This window comes from Panicum virgatum, chromosome 9N, assembly GCF_016808335.1.
Source record: "Panicum virgatum strain AP13 chromosome 9N, P.virgatum_v5, whole genome shotgun sequence".
NCBI lineage: Eukaryota > Viridiplantae > Streptophyta > Magnoliopsida > Poales > Poaceae > Panicum > Panicum virgatum.
In genome coordinates, this window is record NC_053153.1 from 81,385,886 (window position 1) to 81,409,959 (window position 24,074).

The following is a 24,074-nucleotide window of genomic DNA, read 5'->3' on the forward strand; positions in this document are numbered from 1 at the left end:
AGGGGGTTAAGTAGATTTTTTTCAAATTTTTAGGATGGCTCGGTCCCGAATCTATGAGGAATATTTTCTTCGCGAGCCATCCTATTCTAGCTGCTCCTCAACCAAACGGTGCAAGGAACGGAGCCGCCATGTACCGTCTCGATCCGTCCCATGAACCAAACGCCTTGTTGACCCGGTTCCGCTCCGGGACAGGAGCCGGTTCCGCCGCGACGGGCACGTGCCCTCCACCAATTCAGCCCACCGTGGAAGCTGGAAGCTTGCAGCTCGATGGAATGCATGATATGATTCAAAAGATACGAAGAGAACAGTGAAAATGGGAGTGCAGTAGTGCACAAAGATCTCATGACATGGATTCAGCTCTATAACAAATCTCATGGTTGCAGTGCCAAAGTTTACACGACTATCAGTTTACAGGATGACAAGCAAACACTGGCATTCTAGACATCCTGCAGAAATGATTCTAGACATCGACATAGCCCTCCAGCAGCATACACCCATTCACCTCCATGTACTCCACGTTATTCAGCGGAAATGATTGTCTGCCGCCAAAAGCCAGGTTGTTGAGCCCTTCGCTCGCCAGCCAAACAGGCAGGAACTCAAGAACAACCTTCTGCACCAGCTTGTCCTCCTGGAAGTCGGTCAGAAGCGACGCAAAGCTTTCCCCGGCCTCTCTGAAATCCACTAGCACGCTGCAAAGCCCTCGCTGTGCAAGGAGTTGAAGGATGGAGTCTAGATCTATCTGGCGAAGGACTGCGACTTCGATCCCTGCTGGCTCCACGGTGACAGGACTATCAGCAAGAACAATCGCCTTAGATGCATTCTCCTTGCTGAGAGATGGGATATGTAGTCGGGAACTTTCTCCCTGTGCTATGATGATATACTGAGGTTGGTTTACTCCAGCTTCATGTGACACCGGCAAGGTCGACATTTTGGCCAGGTCGCTTGAAATTATGACTCCATCGTATTCTTTCGTCAATTGAGAGTAGTACCCACCCGACTGATCAGCTCCCTTCCCAATTTGGTTTGTGACAATTCCATTCATCGAGAGTGTAGCTCTGTTATTCATATAAAAATGGTCACCAATAGTGCATATTGCATGCCCAGAGCACGGCTTTGAAACAAAGAGCATGATACTGGATATTACTACACTACATAGATGAAGCAATAACATTCAACATTTTGCCAGGGTGGATAAGACCACAGTTTTGATACACAGACAACAAAAATGAATATTATACCCAAACATACATGAAGCACTGAGCATTCAACATTTTCCAGACCGCAGTTTATTATAGGATCAATTGTCCAAAACTTATATTTCAGTGTCCAGCTATGCACACTATGCATTGTATGCTATCTATCAATAACCAGATTCCTTAGTGCAAATGCCAACACCGAATTTAGCAAGATACTTGCAGGTGGATATTTACCTCAAAGTTGCAAAAGCCTTCCCAGTGAGCATGCGATGGATGTAAGCCTCATTCAATCTGCGGCACAACGCTTCCTCGACGCCCACCCTTACATTTATCCCAGCACCTTGGAGCTTTTCAATCCCTTTAGATGCCACAATAGGATTTGGGTCAGTCATCCCCACGACAACTTCCTTCACTTTTGCGTTGATGAGTGCTTCAGTGCAAGGAGGAGTCCTCCCATAGTGGTTGCAGGGCTCCAAGCTCACATAAGCAGTTGCATTCTCAGCTAAATCACCTGCATCTCTCAGAGCAAATACCTGCACATGATTTTAACACACTACTCAGTTATGATATTACATAGACAATGATACTTTGGCATTATATTTTCTTAAGCCAGTGTAATACATACTCCCTCCCTCCCAAAATAAACGCAATTCTTTGACTTTTAGAAACTATGTTTGACCGCTTGTCTTATTCAAATTTTTTATGTAAATTATAAGACAAATAAAATATTATTAAAATATCATTAGTGATGTAATAAGTCATAACAAAAGTGATAATATTTGTAAAAGAAAATTGAATAAGACGAGCGGTCAAACACAGTTTCTAAGAGTCAAAGAATTGCGTTTATTTTGGAACAGAGGGAGTATACATAAGTGTAGCAATTTGAGAATTAAAAATTGGGAAGTGACTTCAACTGTTTATATGAGGGAATCTTTAAGTAGAGTGGAGTAAGTAGATTCAGCATCTACTGCCCCAAAATAAATCACTAAACATTCTTCTAGAATCCTACCTGCATAAAAGACAACTGTTGTCACTGTTCTCTGATGGAGCTTGACATTTTGTTTGTTTAGGAGTTGTTTGATGGTTATTTGTATACACCATGATGTTCCCAGCTTAAACAATAAAGTATTACTTTTTAATTCTTGCATAATATACATAACTGTTTATTTGATGGTTATTCTTAGTATTTCATGGCATGAAAAAAATAAAGTAGATGAAAGCTTGGGTAACAGCTACAAGCGACAACCACGGTAAGCCTGACAAAACTAGGCACTCCTTAGAACATTGATGATAAACCGATGGATAATCAGTTATTTTACAAGATGTAACTGTTGTTGTGATATACTTTGCTCAGCAAATAACTTTGCTGCATCATACTGGTATATAGAGTGCTCTGTGTAAACTGAAAATTAGTGATTACTTTCCATAGATGTCAAGAGTTGATGTGATGTTTCATGTTATGTATTCGACGTCGACTGTCTCATTGGTTAAAAGTGAAGAACTCTTGACAATTCAGTAATCAGTTCGGAAGAAAAAAAAAAGAACTCGTTCTTACTATGATGGATAATTTGATCTACCCTTGTCTTGTATGATCTACAGTTTACTTAAGAAGAAATCAATTTGTTACAAGCAGCAAGTTTTTGACAGGAACCAGCCGAACTCGAAACACCTAATGTGGACTGTTCCATGATCAAAACTAATGTTTGAGGCAAATTCCATTACGCATTATAATGAATCAACCATCTGAATCTTTCCTTTTGTGAAATTAATCATCCAACAAAAAAAAAGTGTGAGACATGTGACCTCCGCGTGTGGCTGGCCGGCTTTGGGGTGGAATCCCTCTCCGACGACGCGGCCGTCGCGGACGATGACGCAGCCGACCATAGGGTTGGGGCTGGTGTGGCCGGCTGCCTTGCGGGCCAGCTCGACGCACCGCCGCATGTAGTGGCGGTCCAAGTCCCCCGCCGCCTGCGCCTGGCACCGCACGCCGGCCGCGACCCCGAGCCCGCCAAGGCCCCCGGCCGCGACGCGGGCGCGGGAAGGGGAGGCCATGGTGGCGGCCCGGACGGGGAGCGGGGTGAGGTGCGGGCGCGAGACGAGCGAGGAGGCCATGGGCGGCGCGCGGAGGCGAGAGCGCCCAGTCCGTGGGGCAGCCGCGGAGGGAGGGAGAGTTTGGTTGGGGGTTTGGGACGGTTGGTTGCGGAGGACGCGTACCTTTCAATCCGTATTGATCCGTAGCGAGCCGCCCGTGCGGCGTGCACCCGACAACAATCCACCGCGCCGCCGCGCGCCCCTCTACCCTCGCCGCCGGCGCCAGTGCCGCGCTGCCCTACTAGCGATCTCATTGTCGTCTGCCGCGGCTCCTCACCTTCCTCCCCAAGGCAAGGCCCCAACCGTGGCGCTGCGGTCACGGCTTCCTTCCGTGGCCGTGCTGTAAGACGTCGCCGGCGCGGAGGTGCATCTCCCTCGCGGCATCCGTCTTCGGCCCCCCTTGTTCGTCACCGTCCCTCGTTGGTTTGGCTCGCCGCCTGCGCCGCCGGCCACCGCATCCTCTCCCGCCGGTCCGCCCACTCCTCCCTCCCGCTCAGCGAATCAGGCTGCATCCGGCCCACGTTCACTTCTTGGCCCATTACTACATCACCTCGTCACTAAAGTTGGTGTCGCCTTGTTTTCGATATGCTGCTCAAGATGGCAACAACAAACTTTCTTTTTTCGCCGGGGAGGAGGCCGACCTCGAGTCGTGGATGCTAGTCGCCGGTGGCGAGGAAAACCGGGAGATAGTTACAAGGATTGGGCTGTAACTAGAACATTTGCGTGGTGTTGCCGCGCAGAAATATGTCCTTCAGTTCAGGTTTATTTTAAGAAATTGAACTGCAAAATGTCGGGGGGGTTTTCGTAAAATTGGTAGACTGCGGGGGTTATTTGGTAAATTTGGCGTCGACGGAGTACCGGTGGATTACTGAAAAGTTCAAGGGATTTTTCATAAAATTGATGGACTTCATAATTATTTTAACAAAGTCCAGGGTTTTTTTACAAAATTCACGGAGTACGCCACGATTACTAAAAGTTCAGGTTTTTTTGTAAAGTAAGGCTCCACAAAGTCCGAGGAGTTTTCCGTTAAATTGAAGGACTTCGTGTTTATTTTAACAAAGTTCGGATTTTTTTTTACAAAATTTACGTCCCTATCTATTTCTGACCGTCGGATCACGATCCGACGGCCGATGTTTTCCGGCCTACGTGGCCCATCTCTCCGGCCAGAACCGCGACGCGGTTTCAGTCATTAAAGATTCCTATTTCTTTCAAGGATATCTTTGTAACACGGACTGTAATCACCCAGAATATAAATAAAATATCAACCCGGTTTCTAAAAAAAAAAACTAAAGTTGGTGTCGCCACGCGCTCAACACCAAAGAGAAGGTTGCAACTTGCTAGACTCCAAACTTGTCCCTCAGCAGAGGAAGAGCGAGCTCGTCCCTCCACGTACTTGTCATCTCATCTCAATCCACAAAAATCGAATGGTGCAGTGAAGTAGCTGAGGAAGCTGCTCCAGAACTGGCTTCATTGAAGAAGGCCTCGGTTGACACTTGACACCAGGTAGCTGTCCCTCTATCCATCCCCTTTACTTCGTCTCCCAACTCAACCATTCTCCCTGTGTCATCACCAGCAACAGGTAATTCTCCATTCAGTTCTAGTAATGCTCTTGAGCTGTGTTGCCTTTCTCTGTGTGATACTGTGATGGATAGATAAGCTACTTCAGAAGTGACTGCTTGAAAAGTGATGTGGGCGGGGGCGGGGTCTGCTATTTGGCAGTCTAATGGATGGATTAAGCTACTGGCCTACTGCAGAAGTGGTGCTGTGCTAGATGTTCGTACATACATAGTACTGATGCAGTGATCAATGCACTGATAGTTCGGATGCTTTGCACATTTTCATACCGGCTTGTTCTGTTTTCTTTCAGTCTTCGAGAAACTCCACCTCAGAAACGAAATAAACAAAACAAGTAAAGGATTAGCTTCTTGTATTGTGTATGCACTGAATCTCGAATTCCTCACTGAGTACAGGAAGATGGGCTCGTTAGATGCCACACGAGCGGAACTCGGCCTCGTTGTTCTGTACCTGAACAAAGCCGAGGCTAGGGACAAGATCTGCAGGGCGATTCAGTATGGCTCAAAGTTCATAAGCAACGGGCAGCCCGGCACCGCGCAGGATGTCGATAGATCGACCACCTTGGCTCGAAAAGTTTTCCGTCTCCTCAAGGTCAATCATATATGATTCTCCCGTTGAATCAAACTTATCTGATCTCATTGTTGTATCACCCAGAGTTTTCTTTTTATCACGCAGCTGATGCTTGTTTAATTATTTTTATGATGCATCCGCAGTGGGTCAATGATCTTCATGCTCTTATCAGCCCGCCTGCTAAAGGGACTCCTCTCACACTTGTCCTTCTTGGCAAGGTACTCTATTAGTCATATGTGTCCACCATTAATCACTCCCTTTCAGAATGATAATTGACCTGTGGCTTCTACAATTTCAGTCCAAAAACGCGCTGCTTTCGACGTTCTTATTCCTGGATCAATTTGTGTGGTTAGGACGAACAGGAATAATCAAGGTTTGTCGAGATTTAAAGGCTTAGTTGCCGGGCCTTATGGTGAACAACCGCACAGCGCATGGTTAATTGACAGATTTGTTTTGCTTCTGGTGCCAGAACAAGGAGGCGACGGACCGGGTTGCCAGGATATCCCTCTACTGTTGGATGGCTTCTTCTGCCTGCGCTAGTCTAGTGGAGGTACGCGTAATTTCTTCGCATACGTACGCTTCAAGTTTTCTACGGCACATGATGACTGATCATGTTTCTGCGAGTTTGCAGCTTGGAGAGCTTAAGAGGCTATCGAAATCGATGAGGAAGCTTGCAAGAGAGCTGAGGCACACTGATAAATACGAGGTTTCCTCCTTTCTACCACTGACTGGTGACTGGTCTGATCATAAACAAGAGAATGAAATGTATGCAAACCCTTACTTAAATTTCCCACCTGTCTCTTCGTTCTGTGGCCATTTTGCAGAACGAACAGTACCAGAACAAAATGAAGCAGTCGGATGAGCGGCTCCTGGCCCTGGTGAAGGCGGCCATGGACGTGGTCGTGGCCATCGGGCTTCTTCAGCTGGCACCCAAGAAGGTCACCCCCAGAGTGACGGGAGCTCTCGGATTCGTCACCTCGCTCATCTCCTGCTATCAGGTAGTACCGTAGTAGTGGGCTCCTGCCTCTGCTGTGTTGTGCAAGTGTCATGAAGTGCGACGCTAATGCTTCGTGTACTCCGTTGCTTTCCATGGCTTGTGCAGCAACTCCCTTCCCGTGGCCCCGTGGCCAAAGTCAAGGCGTGAGATGGGTCCGGGTCCTCCCTACTATGGAAGTAGCCGTCGCTGGAAATTGAGGTAGCTATACTTGAGCATGCATGGACCACGTGGCTCCTACATCTGCGCTGGCTTTCTTCAAATAAAAAACATCTGCGCTGGCCATGGCTGCTCCGATCCGAGCAGGGGTTTTGATTCATTTCATGCAGAATAATGGAGCTCACATGTACCAGGGCGTTGTACGTTGTCAAATCATCGATCAAACATGGCGTCTGATATCTGAAGTAGTACATGCGAGAGCCAACATTCGCAAAAGGAAAAAAAAATTGCTACTATTTTACAGCTCCATATATAAATCTAACACGAACACCTGCACAGCTCCATTTCATCGACAGTGTTGTGTGTGTCAACTGTCAAACTAGACTTGATTTTTATACATGTTACAGCAAAAACAAAAGAAAATGCCAAGGTATCATCACCATATAAGCAACGAGTGAAGCTTAGATTTTTACAGCCGCTATACGCTACTACGCTAGTTCCTACTGAAGAGGCTGCGCAGGCTGCCGCGCTCCAGCCTCTCGAGCAGCTTCCTGGCGCCGGCGACGTCCATGTCGGAGAGCTTCTTCAGGTACCCGATGGCGCCGTGCGAGATCATCAGCTTCTTGCACCGCTTGCTCGCCGCCAGCGTCAGCAGGCACCCGATGGCGTACTTGTTGGCCGTGTTCGCCGGGCTCGGGTCCAGCAGCTGCACCAGGCTCGGCACGCCCTTGTCGTCCTTCCTCACCTCCCGGGCGTTGGGCGGCCAGCTCGCCAGGCTCGCCAGGGCCTGCGCCGCCACCTCGCGCGCCGCGTTCGACTTGGCCTCCAGCAGCCGCACCAGCAGCGGCACGCACCCGTGCTCGCCGACCACGCGCTTCATCTCCGCGGAGCTCGACATCCGGCAGATCGCCGCCGCCGCCGCCTGCTGCGCGCCGACCGACCCCACCCTCAGCACGTGGGCCAGCCGAGGCAGCACGCCCAGCGACACCAGGCTGTCGGGCGACACGGCGCCCACGAGGTTCCGGAGCGCGCCCACCGCGGACTCCGGCGGCGGCGGGCCGTCCAGGTAGAGCAGCAGGCTGCGCAGCCCGCCCTCGGACACCACGGCGCGCCGCAAGCCGTCGTTGCTCGACGTCAGGTTCTGCAGGCACTCGGCGGCGTGCTCCTTGGAGCCGGCCACGGCGCCGCAGTCCAGCAGGTGGACCATGACGCGGACGATTCCTTGGTCGGCCAAGGCCTGCCGCACCTCCGGCACCGCCGAGAGGTTCTTGAGCGCGCCGGCCGCGGCGGGCTGCGAGATGGAGTCCCCCGTCTGGCAGATCTCGATGAGTGGGCCGGCGCCGCCGTGGCCGACGATCGCGCGCGCAACGTCAGGGGAGACGGCGGACAGGCGCTGCAGCGTGATTGCGGCCTTCTCGCGCCCGACGAGGCTGCCGGACTCGGCCAGCCTGATGAGCGGCGGCAGGACGCCCTCCGACACGAGCAGCCCCTCGCAGCTGCCCGACTCCGCGACCTGGCATATCACCGTGGCGGCCTTCTCCCGGACCACGGGCGCCGACGCCGTGAGCAGCTGCACCATCGCGGAGACGTTGGCGCGGCCGAGCACGGAGAGCACGCTCTTCTCGTCGTTGCGCAGCGCCTCGAGGAGCCCGTCCATGGCCCGGTTCTTCGCCTCGGTGTGCCCGATCTGCAGCCTCGCGAGCAGCTCCCGGACGTCCGCGTGCGCCGGCGCCTCCGCCGGCGGCGACGGGCCGGAGGCGTCGGACAGCACGCCGGTCCTGACGAGCAGCGCGCAGTCCCGGAGGTTGAGGTCCAGCTTCCCGGAGAGCGCGTCGATGGCGCTCTGCGTCCGCAGCTTCCCGTCCGGCGGCGGCCCCCGGCACCGGCCCGCGAGGTCGGCCGCCTCGGCGAGCGTGGCGGCCAAGGACTGCAGCAGCTCGCGGCACAGCGCGTTCTTGGCGAAGCAAGGGTGGCTGGACAGGTCGGACAGGCACGCCGGGAGCGCCTCCAGCTTGGCGGCGATCGCCTTCCACCGGCCCGGGAACCCGGCCGCCGGCCCCGCCGCCGCCAGCGCCGGCGGCACCATCCCCCGGACACGCTTCAGCAGCTCCTCCGCCGTCTCGTCCCCGGCGGCCGCCGGGTCGCCCCGCAAGCTCATTTCTTGGACACCGGCGCTGCTGCAGCACCAGCGGGCGTGATCTGGAGTGGTTGAGAGCGCGCAAAGCTCAGTGGCGCGAGCGAGCGGGACACTGGTAGCTAAATCAGCAGGGGGATGCTGGAACTGAGGAGGATTTAGGAAGCGAACAAACGGAGCAGGACTGTAAAGGGGACAAAGGAACAAACGCTAGAGAAGAAACGAGCAGGCGCAGCGCAGGGGAAGGAGGAATCCTCTGCTGTTTTATTGTACAGTAGTAGCCTAGTAGGCATGCCGCCATTTGCAGCGTGGAAAGATACCGGCAACCACGGGCGCGACACCACGAAAAAATTTTCAAAAAAAAAACAATGCATGTATGAAGTACTAAACAAAGTTTATTTGCGAATTTTTTTACGAATGCGTGTAACTTTTCGAGACGAATCTAATAATGGTAATTAATCCATAATTTATTATAGTGATGCTATAATAACCATCCTCTAATCGTGTGATCAAAGGTCTCATTAGATTGATCTCGCGAATTTACCAGGAACCTGCAGGTGGTTTTATAATTAGACTTTATTTAATACTCTAAATTAGTAGTCAAAAATAATAAAAAAATTCGCGAAATTTTTTTGAGCCCTAACCAAACACGGCACAAGCCGGCGAGCTACCTGAATAAATTTTCTTTTTCTCGTTGATCTTTGATCCACTGGTAGAGAATTTTATAGTCGGGTGAAATGTCAATTCGGGGGGTGCCCGTGCCGAGACGGCAGGGGGATTTAGGCGTGCTCGAGGGGTCTTGTCGTCACAAATCACGTTTGAGCATTAATCAGACGAGGGTGCGAACTGGGTGGGTTTTGGACTCGAGGGAATGAGACGGATGACGGGCACGGGCACCAGGGACAAGGCGATTGGGAACTGCTCATAAAAAAGACGACACTGCATGTTACCAGCCGTAGCATCGCTTTTTTTTTTTCTGAACAAGCCGTAGCATCACTGTTCCTGCTTGGTGAAGCAGGCAATTGCCGAACAGTGCCCCAGCGGTAGAAATCGTGGCCGCGAGATGGGAATGGGACTTTACCTTGGCGAGAGGAGCAAGATTTGGCAGCTCGTACCTCGTAATGTGACGCTGACGCTGATGACCAGCTGCTACTTTGCTTTTTCTTGTATTGTAATCAAATCAAATATAAGTAAGTAAAAGATCCTATGCTTTGATGCAGCAAAGGGAAGAAAGAGCAGCGCGAAAAGCAATCTAACCAGTCTTCAAGAAAAAAAAAAGCAATCTAACCCGATGAGGCGATGACGTGTTGTCCTTGTACGATAGCCATGGGATGCCTGCCTGCTGCTAAGTGCTAACCCATTCCGCCGTGGATCTTAAAACTCATGGCCCCATCATTAACCGCCAGGGGGTACCGCGGCGGGGCCCGCGAGTCAGCGACCGCGCCGCGCCGTCGCGGGCAGCTACTTTGCGTGCCCAATAAATAATGCGCGCCAGCGGGGCCGGGCGGACATGCGACATGCGTTTCGCGTGGGAGGAAAATACTATTGGCTGGCTGGTTGGTGACTAGACTGATTTTACGTGAGAAAAAAATACTGTTGTGGCTAGCTGAATCCGACTGAATCCGCCAGCACAAGGCGGAAGGCGACCACGGCGGCGTATCTGCGCGCGTGCGTGGGAGATCCACGTATGGTGGGTGGGCCCGCGCTGTCAGCCGGCGCCGTGATCCGGATCGGCCAGCGACGCGGAGCACCGAACCGACCGGTCGACCGAGTCCGATGAGGAGCGCAGCGCATCGGGTTCGTTGGTCCGACTCACTCGGCGCGGTCACTCGAGTGCGCGTGGCGTGCGCATCCAAAGGCGAGCCGGTTCCGCGGGGCCCGCATGTCATGGAGGTGAGACCAGGTGGGGCTAGCGGAGGACGACCGGGCGAGCGGGCTGCTGCTGGAGCAGCTGGATCACCGACTACTGAGGCGAGGCGAGCCTGCAGCTGCAGTGGTGGTGGTACTGGTGCCCCTCCAGAAAAGACGAAAATTCTGCAGCAAAGTAAGTGCATTGTGCAAGAATCTTGGAGAGTCAAACTATATCAAAATTTAACTAAAATTATAAAAAAATATAAAAATTTTTGACATCAAATAGTTACACTATGAAAATATAGCTAATAAAGAATCTAATGATACTTAATTGATATCATAAATGTTATTATCTTGTTATATAAATTTGATCAAAATTAAAAAATTTGATCAAAATTAAAAAATTTGACTCTCCAAGATTCTTGGAATGACTTATAATTTGGAACGAAAAGATGAACGGAAAGAGTACTAGTACTACTGTGCTGGTATATTTTTGTGATCCGCGGCCCGTGGTGGGTGATGACGATCCAACGTGAACATTGCATTTTGTTCTCATGCGCTCGACACGATAAACTATTTATCTCTGTATATTGACATTGTGTTGGGCTGGTTTCTCTTGTTTTCCATAAAAATATCAGATGCTTTCTTTTAAAAAAATCTCAGATGCCATATTTGTGATATAAAAGAAAACAATGATTTGTTTTTCTTTCAGCGCAGATGCCGAGATCTAGTGACAATTCGTTGTTTTCAAAAAGAAAAAAGAGAGAGAGAAACATGGTACCAGTGGCTCTTTTCAAAAGGTTTTGATGGATCGATTCACGTTCACCCTCCCGGAATCGATTCATCAAAACCTTTTGAAAGTGGATAGGATAGGAGGATTTTTACAAGGTAGGGTGGTGGCCAGGACAGGAGATTGACCCGCCGGCCACGCGCATGCGGCCCGGCAAATCCCTCTCACCCCGAGCCACCGGATGTTGGGTTCCGTACCTGGGGCCGTCTTTCTCTGCTGTCCGAGAGCTTGGAAGGAGTCTTGGACCATGGACCCATTATCCAGAGTGCCTTGCTATGCATCAAAGAATCAACAAGAAGACACTGGATTAACCAGAGTCCACGCAACAAGGCCGAGTCCATTTCAGGCATTCAATTAAAGTTGCATCAGTGCTAACCTACAAACTAGAGTTAAGTAGAAGGGGTCCCACCCCAGAAGCTGACATTTACGCATGCAGGCCAAATAAATGGCTTGAGGACACTCACGTTCAAACAAAGAGGATAAGATAACCCAGGACACAAACGGGAGGGGGGCAAACAGAGCATACTCACCAAACTCGAGCTCTCTCCCTCCGCGGCTTCTGCTGAATGAAGATGGTTTCGTTATGCCATCCTGTTGGAATCAGAACATGCGGGAAATTTGCGACGAGGAATGCAGCCAAGGTCCTGTGCTCCATGGAGACGCCACCGTCCCAGAGCACAATCAAGGTACTGTACCCTGCTGTTGCTTGTGTTCTTCGGAAAACCAACTGCTCTGTCACCGTTAGCTTCCTTCTGAGGGCAAAGCCTGCCGCCTGCCGGTGTTATTATGCCCAGGTTGTTATCATCGGGGCCACAAAGGAAATTGGGAGGACGGCGATTGTTGCAGTGAGTAAAGCCAGGGGCATGGAGCTCGCAGGGGCAATCGATTCCCAGGGCATTGGCGAGGACGCGGGACAGGTGCTCGCCGTTCATTCAATGTGCTATTTCCCCTGCACTTGTCTCCCACTTTCAATCTCCAAGCTGCTGCTTCTGTTCTTTATCTCGGACTCTTTGTGAATGCTGGCACATTGCGCTCCAGATAAGTGGCATGGAGGAGCCGTTGGAAATTCCGGTGCTCAACGATCTCACAATGGTTCTAGGCTCCATAGCACAAGTACAGACCTTGCCGCATAATGCAAATTTTCGGTCTGCTTCTTCAGGCCATCTTATTGGCTAATTGCATTGTCTGTTCTTTCAGTCGAGAGCAACTGGCGTGGTTGTTGATTTCAGTGAACCTTCAACTGTTTATGACAATGTCAAGCAGGTATGTCCGTTGTCCACCTACAACATGGAAAATGATATGTAAGCTGCATCAAATTGCAATATGCTCAAGCACAAAGCTAAAAATAAATACTGCTATGCAAGTCTTATGGTTTCATACGCATCCAAATTCCAAAAGTCCCTGAGTGGATTTAAGCAGCAAACTGACTCAGAACCTCAGGAATGCATTTCAGTAATCCTGACAATGAGTCAGAGAAACATAATTCAAAACTAAAATTAATTATCTAATCTGTCAGGTCAAGGCCTAATCATGTCAACTCATCAGATTGTGCTTCATATTCTTTCTATGTCTAAAACCTGATAACGAATATAACAGTGCTTGTCAATCTGAAATGATTTGTGAACAGGCAGCAGCATTTGGTTTAAGCAGCATTGTCTATGTTCCGAAAATTGAGTTAGATACAGTAACTGAACTTTCAGCATTTTGCGAGAAGGCAAGCATGGTATAGTCACTACCACACTATTTCCGAAATTTACACTGCCAGTGCCATTTAAGCAAGCCAACTAATGCTGGTTCCCTGATCAGGGTTGCTTGGTTGCACCAACATTATCGATTGGCTCAGTGCTCCTTCAACAAGCTGCTATACAGGCCTCATTTCACTACAGCAATGCTGAAATTGTGGAATCAAGACCTAACCCATCGGTATGAAGCATTCATGACAAATCAAACCATTTGTTATGTGCTACCAGGAAACAAATATGTGCCCTCGAACGTCACCCGTCGATGAATGAAATGCCAAAAGAAACAAATTAATCTACAGTACACAAAGTACAGTTGTCAATATATGCTGTCAGGAATTTGCAGACTGATGCAATCATGTTGACATCGACAGGACTTGCCTTCGCAAGATGCAATACAGATTGCAAATAACATATCAGATCTTGGCCAGATATACAACAGGGAAGATATGGATACCAGTAATCCAGTAAGTGTCCATAGAAGATATTGCAATTGTAGCTTCCTAGAGTGCTACAGAAACCTCTTTTTTGTGTGCATTTCTGACTAGTTTTTCAACTCTACAAATAATCCACAACACCAAAAAGTGTCCAGAAACTAATTGACTGATATTTTGGAATAGGCAAGGGGCCAAGTACTTGGAGAAGATGGAGTGCGTGTACACAGTATGGTTCTTCCAGGTCTTGTTTCCAGCACATCAATCAATTTCTCAGGCCCAGGAGAGGTACTAATAAGCTCTAGTGCATAGTGGTATGGTTCGACTGAAATACACTGAACTGAGCACATCACTCAACACTTTCAGATTTACACCTTACGGCATGATGTTACAAATGTTCAATGCCTAATGCCAGGATTAATCCTGGCAATAAGAAAGGTGGTACGGTTGAAGGTAACTTGGCACCACACTTTCTGTGTTATCCATGATTCATGAGTCATGAGATAGTTGCACTTCACTATCTTTGGTTTTCTAACAAGACATTTCACTTGGATTATTTGCAGAACTTGATTTATGGCCTAGAGAAGTTCTTGTAGTGCACATCCATCTCGGTATAAAGAAGCCATAACTTCTGGCTGTTGCTGATTATCAAATGGACAGGAACATATCTATTTCCGGGCATGAGGTAAAAAAAGTACCACAATCACAAGCAAGGTAGATCACATCTTACAAGGCAACCAAATGACAAAGCTCTGAATCTAAAGATTGCACAGAAGACTACTCAAATTTTCAATGCACACTACGTAGGAAACACAATTTTGTCAAAAGGCATGGGGGAGAATTTATTAAAGAAAAGTCACTGGTAACAGTACCAAGCCAACGAATGGAGTGGTCAGACTGACATCAAGATTCAGTTCCATCAGCAAATCAAGGAGTATCTAGTTGTAATCAAGAGATACTGTAATTCATCTTGTATGTGGCAAATCGGTGGCCAATTCAGCGCTACCTTTCTCTAGGCATGGTGACAATTTAATGCAGAAGACTGAGCTGGAACAAATTGCATCAGCCTAATGCAAATCCCTTGTACCAATTTAATCCATTCAACTGCGGCCTATTTCTTCAGCAGAAACGGGGTTTAGCGACAACAAACTCTAGTCCCAACAGTCAAGTAGAAGTTAGCAGCAATGTACCATAAACAATGTGATGATCCACATCCACGAACGGGCTGCTTCTCCGAAGAACATGCCATTGCCTTGACGAGGTCTTGCGGCCGCCACACGTTCTTTCCGCAGAAGCAACGGTCACAATCGTTCGCCGAATGCTCCCATTCCACCGCACTGGTGATCATCGTGCAGCAGCACTCGTGGTTCCAGCTGATGGCGGTGGATTGGCGACGGATACATCGGATCCGGCGAATCGCTCCTCCCGAACATTACCCCATGATCGGAGGGGGCGCAAATATTCTTTGATCCGGAGGGCAGGAAAGCCTGTGACAGGATTGAAGCTGGGGATGGATAGTTTGGACTTCGCGCCTGCAGTGGACGGAGGGAAGGTTCGGCGGCCGTCGCCGTCGGCCCATCCAGGGAAGAGGGAGAGCGGGTCTTTTGCAAAATATTGGATCCCGATAAGGGGGCTATTTTTAAATATCGGATAGCGGTTATTAGTTGTTAATCGCGATCCGAATTAGGAGGTTATTTGTAAAACTATAAGTGGGCTAACCTGTAATAAATCTCTCGGGGCGGCGCCATGGCAGCCGAGGAGGCCGCGTCGTAGCCAGCGACCGACGCCATTGCCGATGCCGCCACGGCAGCCCACGAGGCCGCGACGCCGACGGGAACCGACGCCATTGCCGTCTCCGCCATGGCAGCCGACGAGGCCGCGTCGCCGCCGGCGACCGGCGCCATTGCCGCGGCCTGTGCGACCCTCGATCCACTGAGGCCAACAAATCGATGACATGTCAGACTTCGAGCGAGGAAAGAAAATCAAGGAGTCGGCGAACTTGGGGTCCTGCTGCCTGAACTGCAGCTCCGGCCGTCCGGCGTTTGGGGAGCAGAACGGCGGCAGCGGTCAGCGGTCAGCGGCTCGTGCACCACATTGCCGTCGAGCTGATGGGTAAGGGAAGATGGAGGGAGGGCTTGCAGAAAAAATGTTCAGCATTCCAGCAGAAAAAATGTCAGACGATAAAGGAACAAGCCAAGAACGGAGGAAAACCAGAACAGGTATTGCAAAACCAGAAACAGTAAATGTTTGCACTCTACTCATTTGAACAACCTAGCCTCGTTCAGAGTTGCAAAAACAGAAACAGAAACAGTTGCATCTGAACAACCTTCGTTCAATTAGGTTACAGAGTGCTCCAGGCCAGCAAACAAAGCCTACATGTACAAGTCATCATCTGTGACACCACCGACATCGTCTTCTCCATCCATAAACTGTACAGGACCAAGCAGCATATTCACCATCGCCACATGCCTCATCTGCCTGTACCTAGCTACAAGCGAGTGCCACTCCGTCGAGTCTTTAGCGTCACTGTTGATTATGTCTTCCATGCACAAGTTACTGGCACCGGGTAAATACTTGAGGATTGAGTAAGCAGCAGGATCAGAGATGTCGACCATGAAATCAGGTGAAAGCGAGCGCCCTATCACTTGGGCATGGCAGACACTGTCAACACAAAAAGAAAACAAACGTTAGCATAACAGAGTTGATGCATATGCAAGGAGATGCTTCAGACAATTATAGAAAGCAAACTCTACTTTAGATATAGACCAGAAAATTCACCATCACAAGATGGCATGTATTTCTCGAGGATGAGTTTAAAGGGAAGATAATAAGAATCACATAGGAAATGGTTCTGATGTAGACAAACTATTTTGAGGTTGTTGGTGGAAAATAAGCTGTGTGAATCTTTTCCAAAATGAAAATTAAGCTGTGCACTCCGATTCCAGCTTGAAACTGAACAGATATGCAATATTGAAATTCGCATAACAACCATACAAGTAACCAGTTCCCTCTATGACTCTCTCACTTTGTGCGAAGAGAACCATGAAAAAGAAAACAGGTGACCAATCAACATAGAAAATCAGAAGATTGAGAACTTACCATATGTAATACTTATGATCTGAAGCTTGTTTCTGTATTCTTCCCAGCAGTTCAATCTTCACTACACCACCAATGCAAAGGACAGGACGCGGAAGCTTGAAGGTCTGTAACACATTTTCCTACAATGCCAACATAAGATGGCATCAGTAAAGTTGCCATATCATCCATTCAGGTCTGACCGAGGAAAGTGGAAAATACAAGCTCAGACATTCAGTACCAAAACTCCTTTTGCCTAGAATATTCGACCAGTGACAGACTCATACAATTAAACAAAAGTGAAATAAAAGGCAAGGTAGAACAACGACTTCTTGTGGGCTCAGTTGTCGTTTTCTTAACTGCAATGATACTGCATAAATTATAAGAAAAAAAAACTAAGCTGTTCCATTGCTGAAAGCTTGTTAAACATAATGACTGGAGGTTTTCAAATTTCAATTAAAAATGTAGTAGAACCAGTCTAGGATTAAGATCATAGCACTTGACTATCTTGCAGAGGGAGTGATCTCTCCAGCATATTCCAAACAGACTGCTAAAATTCTCAAAGTGCCACATCTATATTTTATAGTGCCCGATGCCATCTTAAAAGAAGCTGCTACCTGATGGCCGGTAGATGAGTGAACAAGAGGGGTGAAGATGCTGGCTTTTAACTAACTCACCGGCAGCATAGGGAACTCTGGTGACGTGTACGTCCACACGTAATTTTCATCAGCGATTGCCTTCCTGTTCTCATTCTCATCCGTAACAAAAGACTCTTCTCCAGGAGGAAGCTTTGAATGGCCCATCCGAATGCGCACCGCCTTTGAAGCATAGATAGGATTGCCTGTCTGAAAGAAAGCTGGCAGCACAAAGCCAAAAAAAAAATGGCAGGGCAATGGAATTCACATGATCAATCAATGTCCCCGGAAAGACAAATCTAATTGTAGCCAACTAGAGACTTGACGACAACCTAAATGAGGTGCGTGTCCTACCTTGGAAGGGCTGTACTCTGACCTCATGAATCATGCAGAGATCAGAGCTAAGCCTGTATGTCAAGCTCTCGGGGGCGTCGGGGTCCTCGTGGCCGCCGCTGGACCAGTAGGAGGGTCGGTGATGGACCCGGTCCCGCGGGTCGAGCGTGTTTTCTATGGTCTCCTCGGGGAAATAGTCGGTGCTGGAGGCCCCGATGCAGTGCAGGATGCAGTCCATGGAGGGCTTGGCGGAGACGAGGGCGCCCCCGAGGTAGGAGTAGACGACGTGGTCCCTCTCGCGGGTCCTGAACTCGGAGTCGCGGCTGGACTCGGCGGCGGGCGGCAAGCGGGTGACGACGACCGCGCGGGTGAAGCTGGCGACCTCGGGGCATATCCGCCGGCACAGGACCTTGCAGAATTCGCGGCCGATCACTGCATGGGGAGAGGGGAAATACCCAATTAGGCAATCACGCAACCCGACGACAGAGAGGGGAAGGGAAGGCGAATCCGTTCTAGAAATCTGTGGAGAGCACGACGACGGACAGGCAGGCAGGGCGATTGGGATGAGGGGCGTACCGAATCGGCGCCAGGAGCGCGAGACGGCGGCGGCGCGGGCGAGGTCGGCGGGGTCGTCGAGGAGCTGGAAGATGCAGGAGGAGGTGTCGGGGCCGACCCAGTCGAGGAAGTCCCAGCGGCCGCCGCTGTCGTCCACCTCCATGTCTCCATCCATGGAAACGGTCAGAGGCCCTTGGGTTGGGTAGGGCGGGTGGTGGAGGGGAGGGAAGCGAGGAGGAGGGGAAGGAAGTTGGGTGGGGAGGGGGAGGAACCGAACCCAGTTTGCGTGGACGCTTTTGCTCCTTTGGGCTTGGGGTTGGGGCGGTAGGCGGTTTTGCTCTGCCTCTCTCTCTGCTTGTGGTTTCTGGTATCAGCCGCCCGCTGAGTCCAACCACGCCGCCCGTGCCGCACCCGCTTTGCGTGCCGACCCTGGGGTCAGTGGTGGGGTTGCCGACCGCTACCGGCGCAGTCAAACGAGTCCAAGGCACACCGACTTCTTGTCATGCAAGACCAAAGGAAAGGTGAAAGATCGTGTCTCACAATCTGGTGTAGGTCTCTTTCTTGTGTGTGTGTGGGGGGGGGACAGTTCCCCAAGTTTTAAAGAACCAGATTTTGAACAGTTTGGTCTTCTCCCCGGTGACACCGATGCAGGCTAGAGATTTTTTTTACATGATTGGAGAGGTATCGGGAGGTATTTTACGTGTCTATGATTTGTGGGCCCATATGAGATAAGACGTTGGGAAGCGTCAATGAAAAAGCATCGGGAGGCGTTAGATGTGCCTATGGGCGATGGGTCCATATGTGCCATAACGCCTCCCAATGCCTCCAAAGTTAAGAAGATCAGAAATTCATGGTGGGATTTGGGTATCTCAATTACTATTGTACCCTTCAATGATTAAAATTAATTAAAACCAATATTATGGGTGGGCATTGAGAGGTATTAGAAAGCGTTATGAAGTATTTTCAAGCATTGTAAAAGGGCTTGGACTTTTAACGATCTTTGTTGTTAGACAGCACCAATAAATTTTGAAGTCCTGCAGTAATCTCATCCATTCAGATTCAGCATTGCAACGTTCAATGTCCACAAGAAAAATGAGAGTCAAGAGTTACGACTTGGGGCAAATTAAACCATACGGGCGGGTTTAGTTCGCGTTTTTTTTTTTTTTGCGTTCGGCTATTGTAGCATTTCATTTTTATTTGGTAATTAGTGTCCAATTATGGATTTATTAGGCTCAAAAGATTCATCGCATCATTTACAGCTAAATTGTGTAATTGATTATTTTTTAAACTATATTTAATGCTCCATGTGTCCAAAAATTTGATGTGATGGGGAATCTTGAAAAAATTTTGGGAACTAAACATGGCCCATGAAGAGAAGTTGAGAACCATAACCATACGGATCACAAAAATGTAACTGAGCTCCAAAGCTCCATACACACAGGTTCCTGTCCTAGGCAGTCAGCGCCATGACCACCATGAGAAACAGCACACTGGTGCCGTCATACAAAAGAAAACCATTCTACCATATACACACGCTCTCACAAGCATATACAATTAGCCCGAGTTAAAAATGGCAGGCTGCTCATATTTCTCTACAACTCTTAATGTATAGTGACTCTATCAAGTGGCAAACTCATTTCTGAGCCCTGATCACCCTTTCTGGCTCAAAGCCCTTTGGATATATTACAACTGAATCGACGCACAGACCACCTTTTGTATGAGTGCAGTCGATCTGGGCTAGCGAGAACTTCAGTTTGATTGGCTGTTCAGAGCTTGACGCAACGAAATCACCAACGTGGTACAAGATCCAGCTTCCAGGCTCGTCTAAGTAGCACTGGGACACGGCGTGCTGACCATCTGATGTAGATAACTGAAACCGTACAGGCTTCTTGTCCCAGCCATGGATTTGCTCCGAGCAGCAAACACGGCGGCCAAAACGTGTTGAAGACTTGCCAAGATGAAGCCTGAAGTACAGGCTGTAGGTCCCTGCAGGGAAGCTGAAATCCACTTCTCCAACTACCTCAAACCACCAGATTTGCTGGAGATATGCAAATGAGTGGAACCTGCAGGGATCATCCACAAAAGGTAGGGTTCAGTTTATTTTCACCATATAATATAGTACACAGCATTCAGCTCTGCAAAATGGAACTCAAATAATCAAAGGCAATGAATTTCTTTCAAATTTTCTAGTACATTGGCATCACGCTTGACAGTCAATTGCCAGCTTTTAATAAGAGTCACAGCAACAAGCCATATTAACAATTACCATAAAGATAACAAGCCATATGATCCACATGTCTCTCAAACATATATCAGCTCAGCAAACATGGAACAAAGCTCAATACCCGCCATCCAAAAGTAAGAAAATACAAGCATGCAGAAACAAACATTGTGTGCTCAAAGAAAGGCAGGCTTGTATAGTTGTGTTCACGCTATTTGGCCGCCCCCAATGACAAGAAAACAGCATAAGGCAACCGGGATAGAGCAAACTGTTTCCTCCTTGTTTTTTGTGCTCAGAAGCTTTCAGTCCTTACACGTTTATAAACATAGTTAGTATTTTTTAGGTGCCAGTGCGAGGTACAGGTGTTTTTTTTCCCCATTCATTGGACACGATCATCGCTAAGGAACTAAGTAGTAGTTTTTGTATTTCGTTATAAAACAGGTCAGTCACATGCACAAATATTTTGTGCACTGTCTAAAAAGGTAGTCATCGGTAGCGAAAAAAGTGTAGAGCTGATCACACAAGGGCAGAGAAATTTGGTGGTAAGAATGGTATTAGAAACCATGAGTTCAAAGCTAAAGAAATATTGGCAGAACAACTGAATTTCAGCTCCACACACGGTGCTATTTTCAACAAATTATCTCCTGTCAATTTTTGCTAGCATCCATGCTTACCTCATCAAATTAGCAACTATAGCATCATGAGACCAATTCATTCCCGTTCCCGTATTTAAAATTTTCATCAATACAAGTCAATCAGAAAAGGAGAAAAATAATTTCACTTCACTCCACTTTTGTGATTTTTGACTGTAACAACAAAAAAAAAATCATTACAATCCCACCATACAAAAAACACAGGGCATAGATGTCAACAACCGTAGCAGCACAAACAAGAGGGAAATTTCTTCAAAAAAAAAGTGGGAGATAAATTTCAACACGCTAGGAACAAGGAAGTATGGTGCGAGTTCATATTTACCTAGATTCAGTGGTTGGCATGTTAACCCAGTATCTTCTGTCACCGATTCCTGTTATCACCAGGGCTTTCGACGACAAAGCCATGCAGATCCCACCTTTGCTCTTCTCCAACCAGAATTCCTGCCGGACAAAAAAAGAAAAAAGTACACGTTGGAAAACTTCTCTATAGACCAAACATTTAAATTTTAAACTATTCAATTTCGCATAAAACAACAAGAAAACTGCATAGTTCTTTCTTGTTTTCATGGCTCTATGCAAAGAAAGAGAAACCACGAGACTTTTTTTAAAGGAAGCCTCCCCTAAAATTGACACTTCCTTTCCACAAAAATATCAAACTCGAAGTTCAAACTACCTAAACAGTTGAACTATTCAGAAATTTATGTTCTTGCAAGGGCAGATAAAAAAAATAGAAGCAAATTAAGGTTATGCATGCTCAGCCCCATATCCAAATCTCTTTGAAAAAAATCAAAATGGAACGAGACCGATTCTAACGACCCGGCCTAAGATAACGGCTAAGATCTACTCTACATTTTGAGTAAATCACACCTACTAAATAACTCTCTTGCGTTTTCGTCCTCGCTTCGCGCAAAAGGTTCGAACCGGAGTTATTAACTTCCTAGGGACCGGCTATTTAAGTCATTACAACTCGCTTTCCGTTAGTCCGGAAATAAAGGAATACTGTGCCGCGTGATACACAAGCCATGTGCTACAGTAACCGCGCGGTCCAATCCGCCCGTGCGCCGTGACACCGATGACCGATCAAACCGATGACCGATCAAAAGATCGAAAGGAAAATCTCACCCTTTTGCCACCGTCGAACGGCACAGGCTTGGCGAGCGTTGCAAAGATGTCCTTCTTCCCCATCTCGCTCCTACTCCCTCTACTTCCCACCTCCTTGGCTTCATCAACGAAACGCAGGAGATGGCCGTAGTTCTCCGGCAGCTTCGCGTCCCACACGAAGTCCGCCGCCGCCGCGCCGCGGAACGCACGGTTCAGCCTCGCGAGCCGGCATATGTCCGGCGCGTCGAGGTAGAGCAGCACCTCCGCGGCGCACAGCTCCGGCAGGTCGCCCAGCCCGGCGCGCGCGACCTTGCCGCCGGGCTCCATCCCCGCCAGGTCCGACGCGCCCGCGCCCATGCTTGCTGTCGCCGCCTCCAGTCGCGACTACCGAGCAAAAGAGCGCGCCTTCATTGGATTCGCGCGCGCCCGTAGCCCACAGGGGAGCCGAAGCCTCTTCCAAGAACTCGACGCCGAGCCGAGCTCAGGCGGAAGCAATCCACAAAAGGCGCGAGCTTGAGCGATTCGTGCGCACCCGATTCGAGCAACCAGGAATATAAACTTCCCCACCAAACGGCGCACCGAGAATAGCAGCACCGCACTAGCAAGCTCGAGCTTAAGGCTGTGGGTTTTGGAGGTCCTTGCAGGATGGAGAAAGGCACCGGATGCGAAGAACTGGGTTCGGGCCAAGACAGCCGAGGAATTTGTTCCAGCTCCTGCTGATCGTGTGCGAGAGGAGATGACAGACGAGGAGAATTGAGAGGGCGCATTTATGTTTGAGTTCTCTGACTATAAGGCAAAGCAAATGTCACAACTCCCACAACTCATCTGAGAATTTGTTTTTTATCCGTCAGGTTCAGAACATTGTCGTCTGACAGGTTCAGAAATATTTGTAGTCAGTACGAGTGCTAATATAAAATCTCTGAAGGGGTTCCCGGGGAAAGATTTTACAATAGCTGGACAGCGGGGTGTGGATCTAGGCATTTCAGAAAAATAAGAAACAATTTCTTTATTTGGTGAGGCACGTAGACACAGCTACCTAAGACCGATGTCTGTATACTCCTATGTAGCTTCGCTTCTCTCAAGTCTCAAACATATAATTTGATGTTAGGTATTTCAAACACAAGATGTAGCTTTCGGTCACAATAATAATAATAATTAAACTGAAAGTGGCCGGCCGGCCTCTTTTCCTGTAGCTCTTCAGATAGTGGCGCCGATTGATCTTTGCCCAGCCTAGATACCACATAGAAATAGTATTAATTGATTGTCATGGGGCATTTTCGGTTGTTAACCGTGGGATTGGTCCCTGCCTAACCTAAAGTTCATGAACAAGAAATCTAATGGATCGAGCCAGAATCTAACAAGACCATGATTTGTGCATCTTGCCGCCTTGGTGTAAAGAGGGCAATTATTCGGTATAATTTTATATTTTTTGTAACGAAATAACTTTAGCCTCCAATACTGATTGTTGCCGTGCAGTCCCAGCCACGCAAATTCTAGCTTTATGTCATGTGCAAATGCAAAAGTGAAGCTGGTTAAATGTGTTTGTTGGCAGTAGAAAGCACATACTACTTTCTTAGTCAGCTCTGATTGGCTGCATCACATTTCCGCTACGTATGGACTAAGGTTGTTTGGTTGAGGCCATGATTTTCTTTTCCTAAAAAAAGGCTGCGAGTTAGCATGAGATTTCAAATATATTGAAACATGAAATGAAATGAACTGGAAAATAATAAACGCTGCATGCTTTTCTTCTCCAGCGTCACAGATCGAGCACTAGAGATTACACGGGATTTTGCAATTGGACAAAGCTCACCATACACAACTGCCACCAGAAATACAAACAAATATGCTTAGCAGTCGTCAGCGTGCCAAGTCATTCTCGAATTTATTTAAAACCAAAAAAGTCCATGCACTTTAGGTCCCTACCAGAATTGAAAAGGTTGCACAAATGGAGCTTTCCCGGTTCCCTCT

General features: G+C 48.4%; 6 protein-coding genes across 7 annotated transcripts; 2 read left to right on the forward strand and 4 right to left on the reverse strand.

Annotated features, from left to right (window-relative positions):
- Nucleotides 1-308: 308 nt before the first annotated feature.
- On the reverse strand, nucleotides 309-3,547 carry LOC120691946 (riboflavin biosynthesis protein PYRD, chloroplastic). Its single transcript, XM_039975151.1, has 3 exons — nucleotides 3,000-3,547; nucleotides 1,431-1,729; nucleotides 309-1,055 (listed from the first exon to the last, which is right to left on the reverse strand). The coding sequence occupies exons 1-3, from the start codon at nucleotides 3,306-3,308 to the stop codon at nucleotides 461-463; spliced, it is 1,203 nt and encodes a 400-aa protein (XP_039831085.1). The 5' UTR covers nucleotides 3,309-3,547; the 3' UTR covers nucleotides 309-460.
- A 1,083-nt stretch (nucleotides 3,548-4,630) lies between these two features.
- Nucleotides 4,631-6,940, forward strand: LOC120690307 (peroxisomal membrane protein 11-1). Of its 2 annotated transcripts, none has more exons than XM_039972906.1 (8): nucleotides 4,631-4,790; nucleotides 5,258-5,453; nucleotides 5,576-5,650; nucleotides 5,731-5,805; nucleotides 5,902-5,982; nucleotides 6,064-6,138; nucleotides 6,257-6,430; nucleotides 6,535-6,940. In XM_039972906.1, the coding sequence occupies exons 2-8, from the start codon at nucleotides 5,262-5,264 to the stop codon at nucleotides 6,574-6,576; spliced, it is 714 nt and encodes a 237-aa protein (XP_039828840.1). In that variant the 5' UTR covers nucleotides 4,631-4,790; nucleotides 5,258-5,261; the 3' UTR covers nucleotides 6,577-6,940. The 2 variants fall into 2 exon arrangements, with proteins under 2 accessions (XP_039828840.1, XP_039828839.1); XM_039972905.1 differs by having other exon boundaries at nucleotides 4,701-4,866.
- LOC120690306 (vacuolar protein 8-like) lies at nucleotides 6,759-9,112 on the reverse strand. Its single transcript, XM_039972904.1, has one exon. It carries the CDS (start codon nucleotides 8,741-8,743, stop codon nucleotides 7,079-7,081), a length of 1,665 nt encoding a protein of 554 aa, XP_039828838.1. The 5' UTR covers nucleotides 8,744-9,112; the 3' UTR covers nucleotides 6,759-7,078.
- A 2,711-nt stretch (nucleotides 9,113-11,823) lies between these two features.
- On the forward strand, nucleotides 11,824-14,662 carry LOC120691995 (dihydrodipicolinate reductase-like protein CRR1, chloroplastic). Its single transcript, XM_039975210.1, has 10 exons — nucleotides 11,824-12,046; nucleotides 12,155-12,277; nucleotides 12,399-12,473; nucleotides 12,558-12,623; nucleotides 12,988-13,083; nucleotides 13,167-13,283; nucleotides 13,474-13,566; nucleotides 13,720-13,821; nucleotides 13,900-13,986; nucleotides 14,097-14,662. Exons 1-10 carry the CDS (start codon nucleotides 11,927-11,929, stop codon nucleotides 14,127-14,129), a joined length of 912 nt encoding a protein of 303 aa, XP_039831144.1. The 5' UTR covers nucleotides 11,824-11,926; the 3' UTR covers nucleotides 14,130-14,662.
- Nucleotides 14,663-15,735: 1,073 nt separating this feature from the next.
- Nucleotides 15,736-18,443, reverse strand: LOC120691996 (F-box protein At4g00755-like). Its single transcript, XM_039975211.1, has 5 exons — nucleotides 18,153-18,443; nucleotides 17,598-18,008; nucleotides 17,286-17,464; nucleotides 16,633-16,751; nucleotides 15,736-16,194 (listed from the first exon to the last, which is right to left on the reverse strand). Exons 1-5 carry the CDS (start codon nucleotides 18,304-18,306, stop codon nucleotides 15,906-15,908), a joined length of 1,152 nt encoding a protein of 383 aa, XP_039831145.1. The 5' UTR covers nucleotides 18,307-18,443; the 3' UTR covers nucleotides 15,736-15,905.
- Nucleotides 18,444-19,499: 1,056 nt separating this feature from the next.
- On the reverse strand, nucleotides 19,500-22,884 carry LOC120691998 (F-box protein PP2-A13-like). Its single transcript, XM_039975212.1, has 3 exons — nucleotides 22,128-22,884; nucleotides 21,328-21,446; nucleotides 19,500-20,194 (listed from the first exon to the last, which is right to left on the reverse strand). The coding sequence occupies exons 1-3, from the start codon at nucleotides 22,461-22,463 to the stop codon at nucleotides 19,765-19,767; spliced, it is 885 nt and encodes a 294-aa protein (XP_039831146.1). The 5' UTR covers nucleotides 22,464-22,884; the 3' UTR covers nucleotides 19,500-19,764.
- Between the last annotated feature and the right edge of the window lie 1,190 nt (nucleotides 22,885-24,074).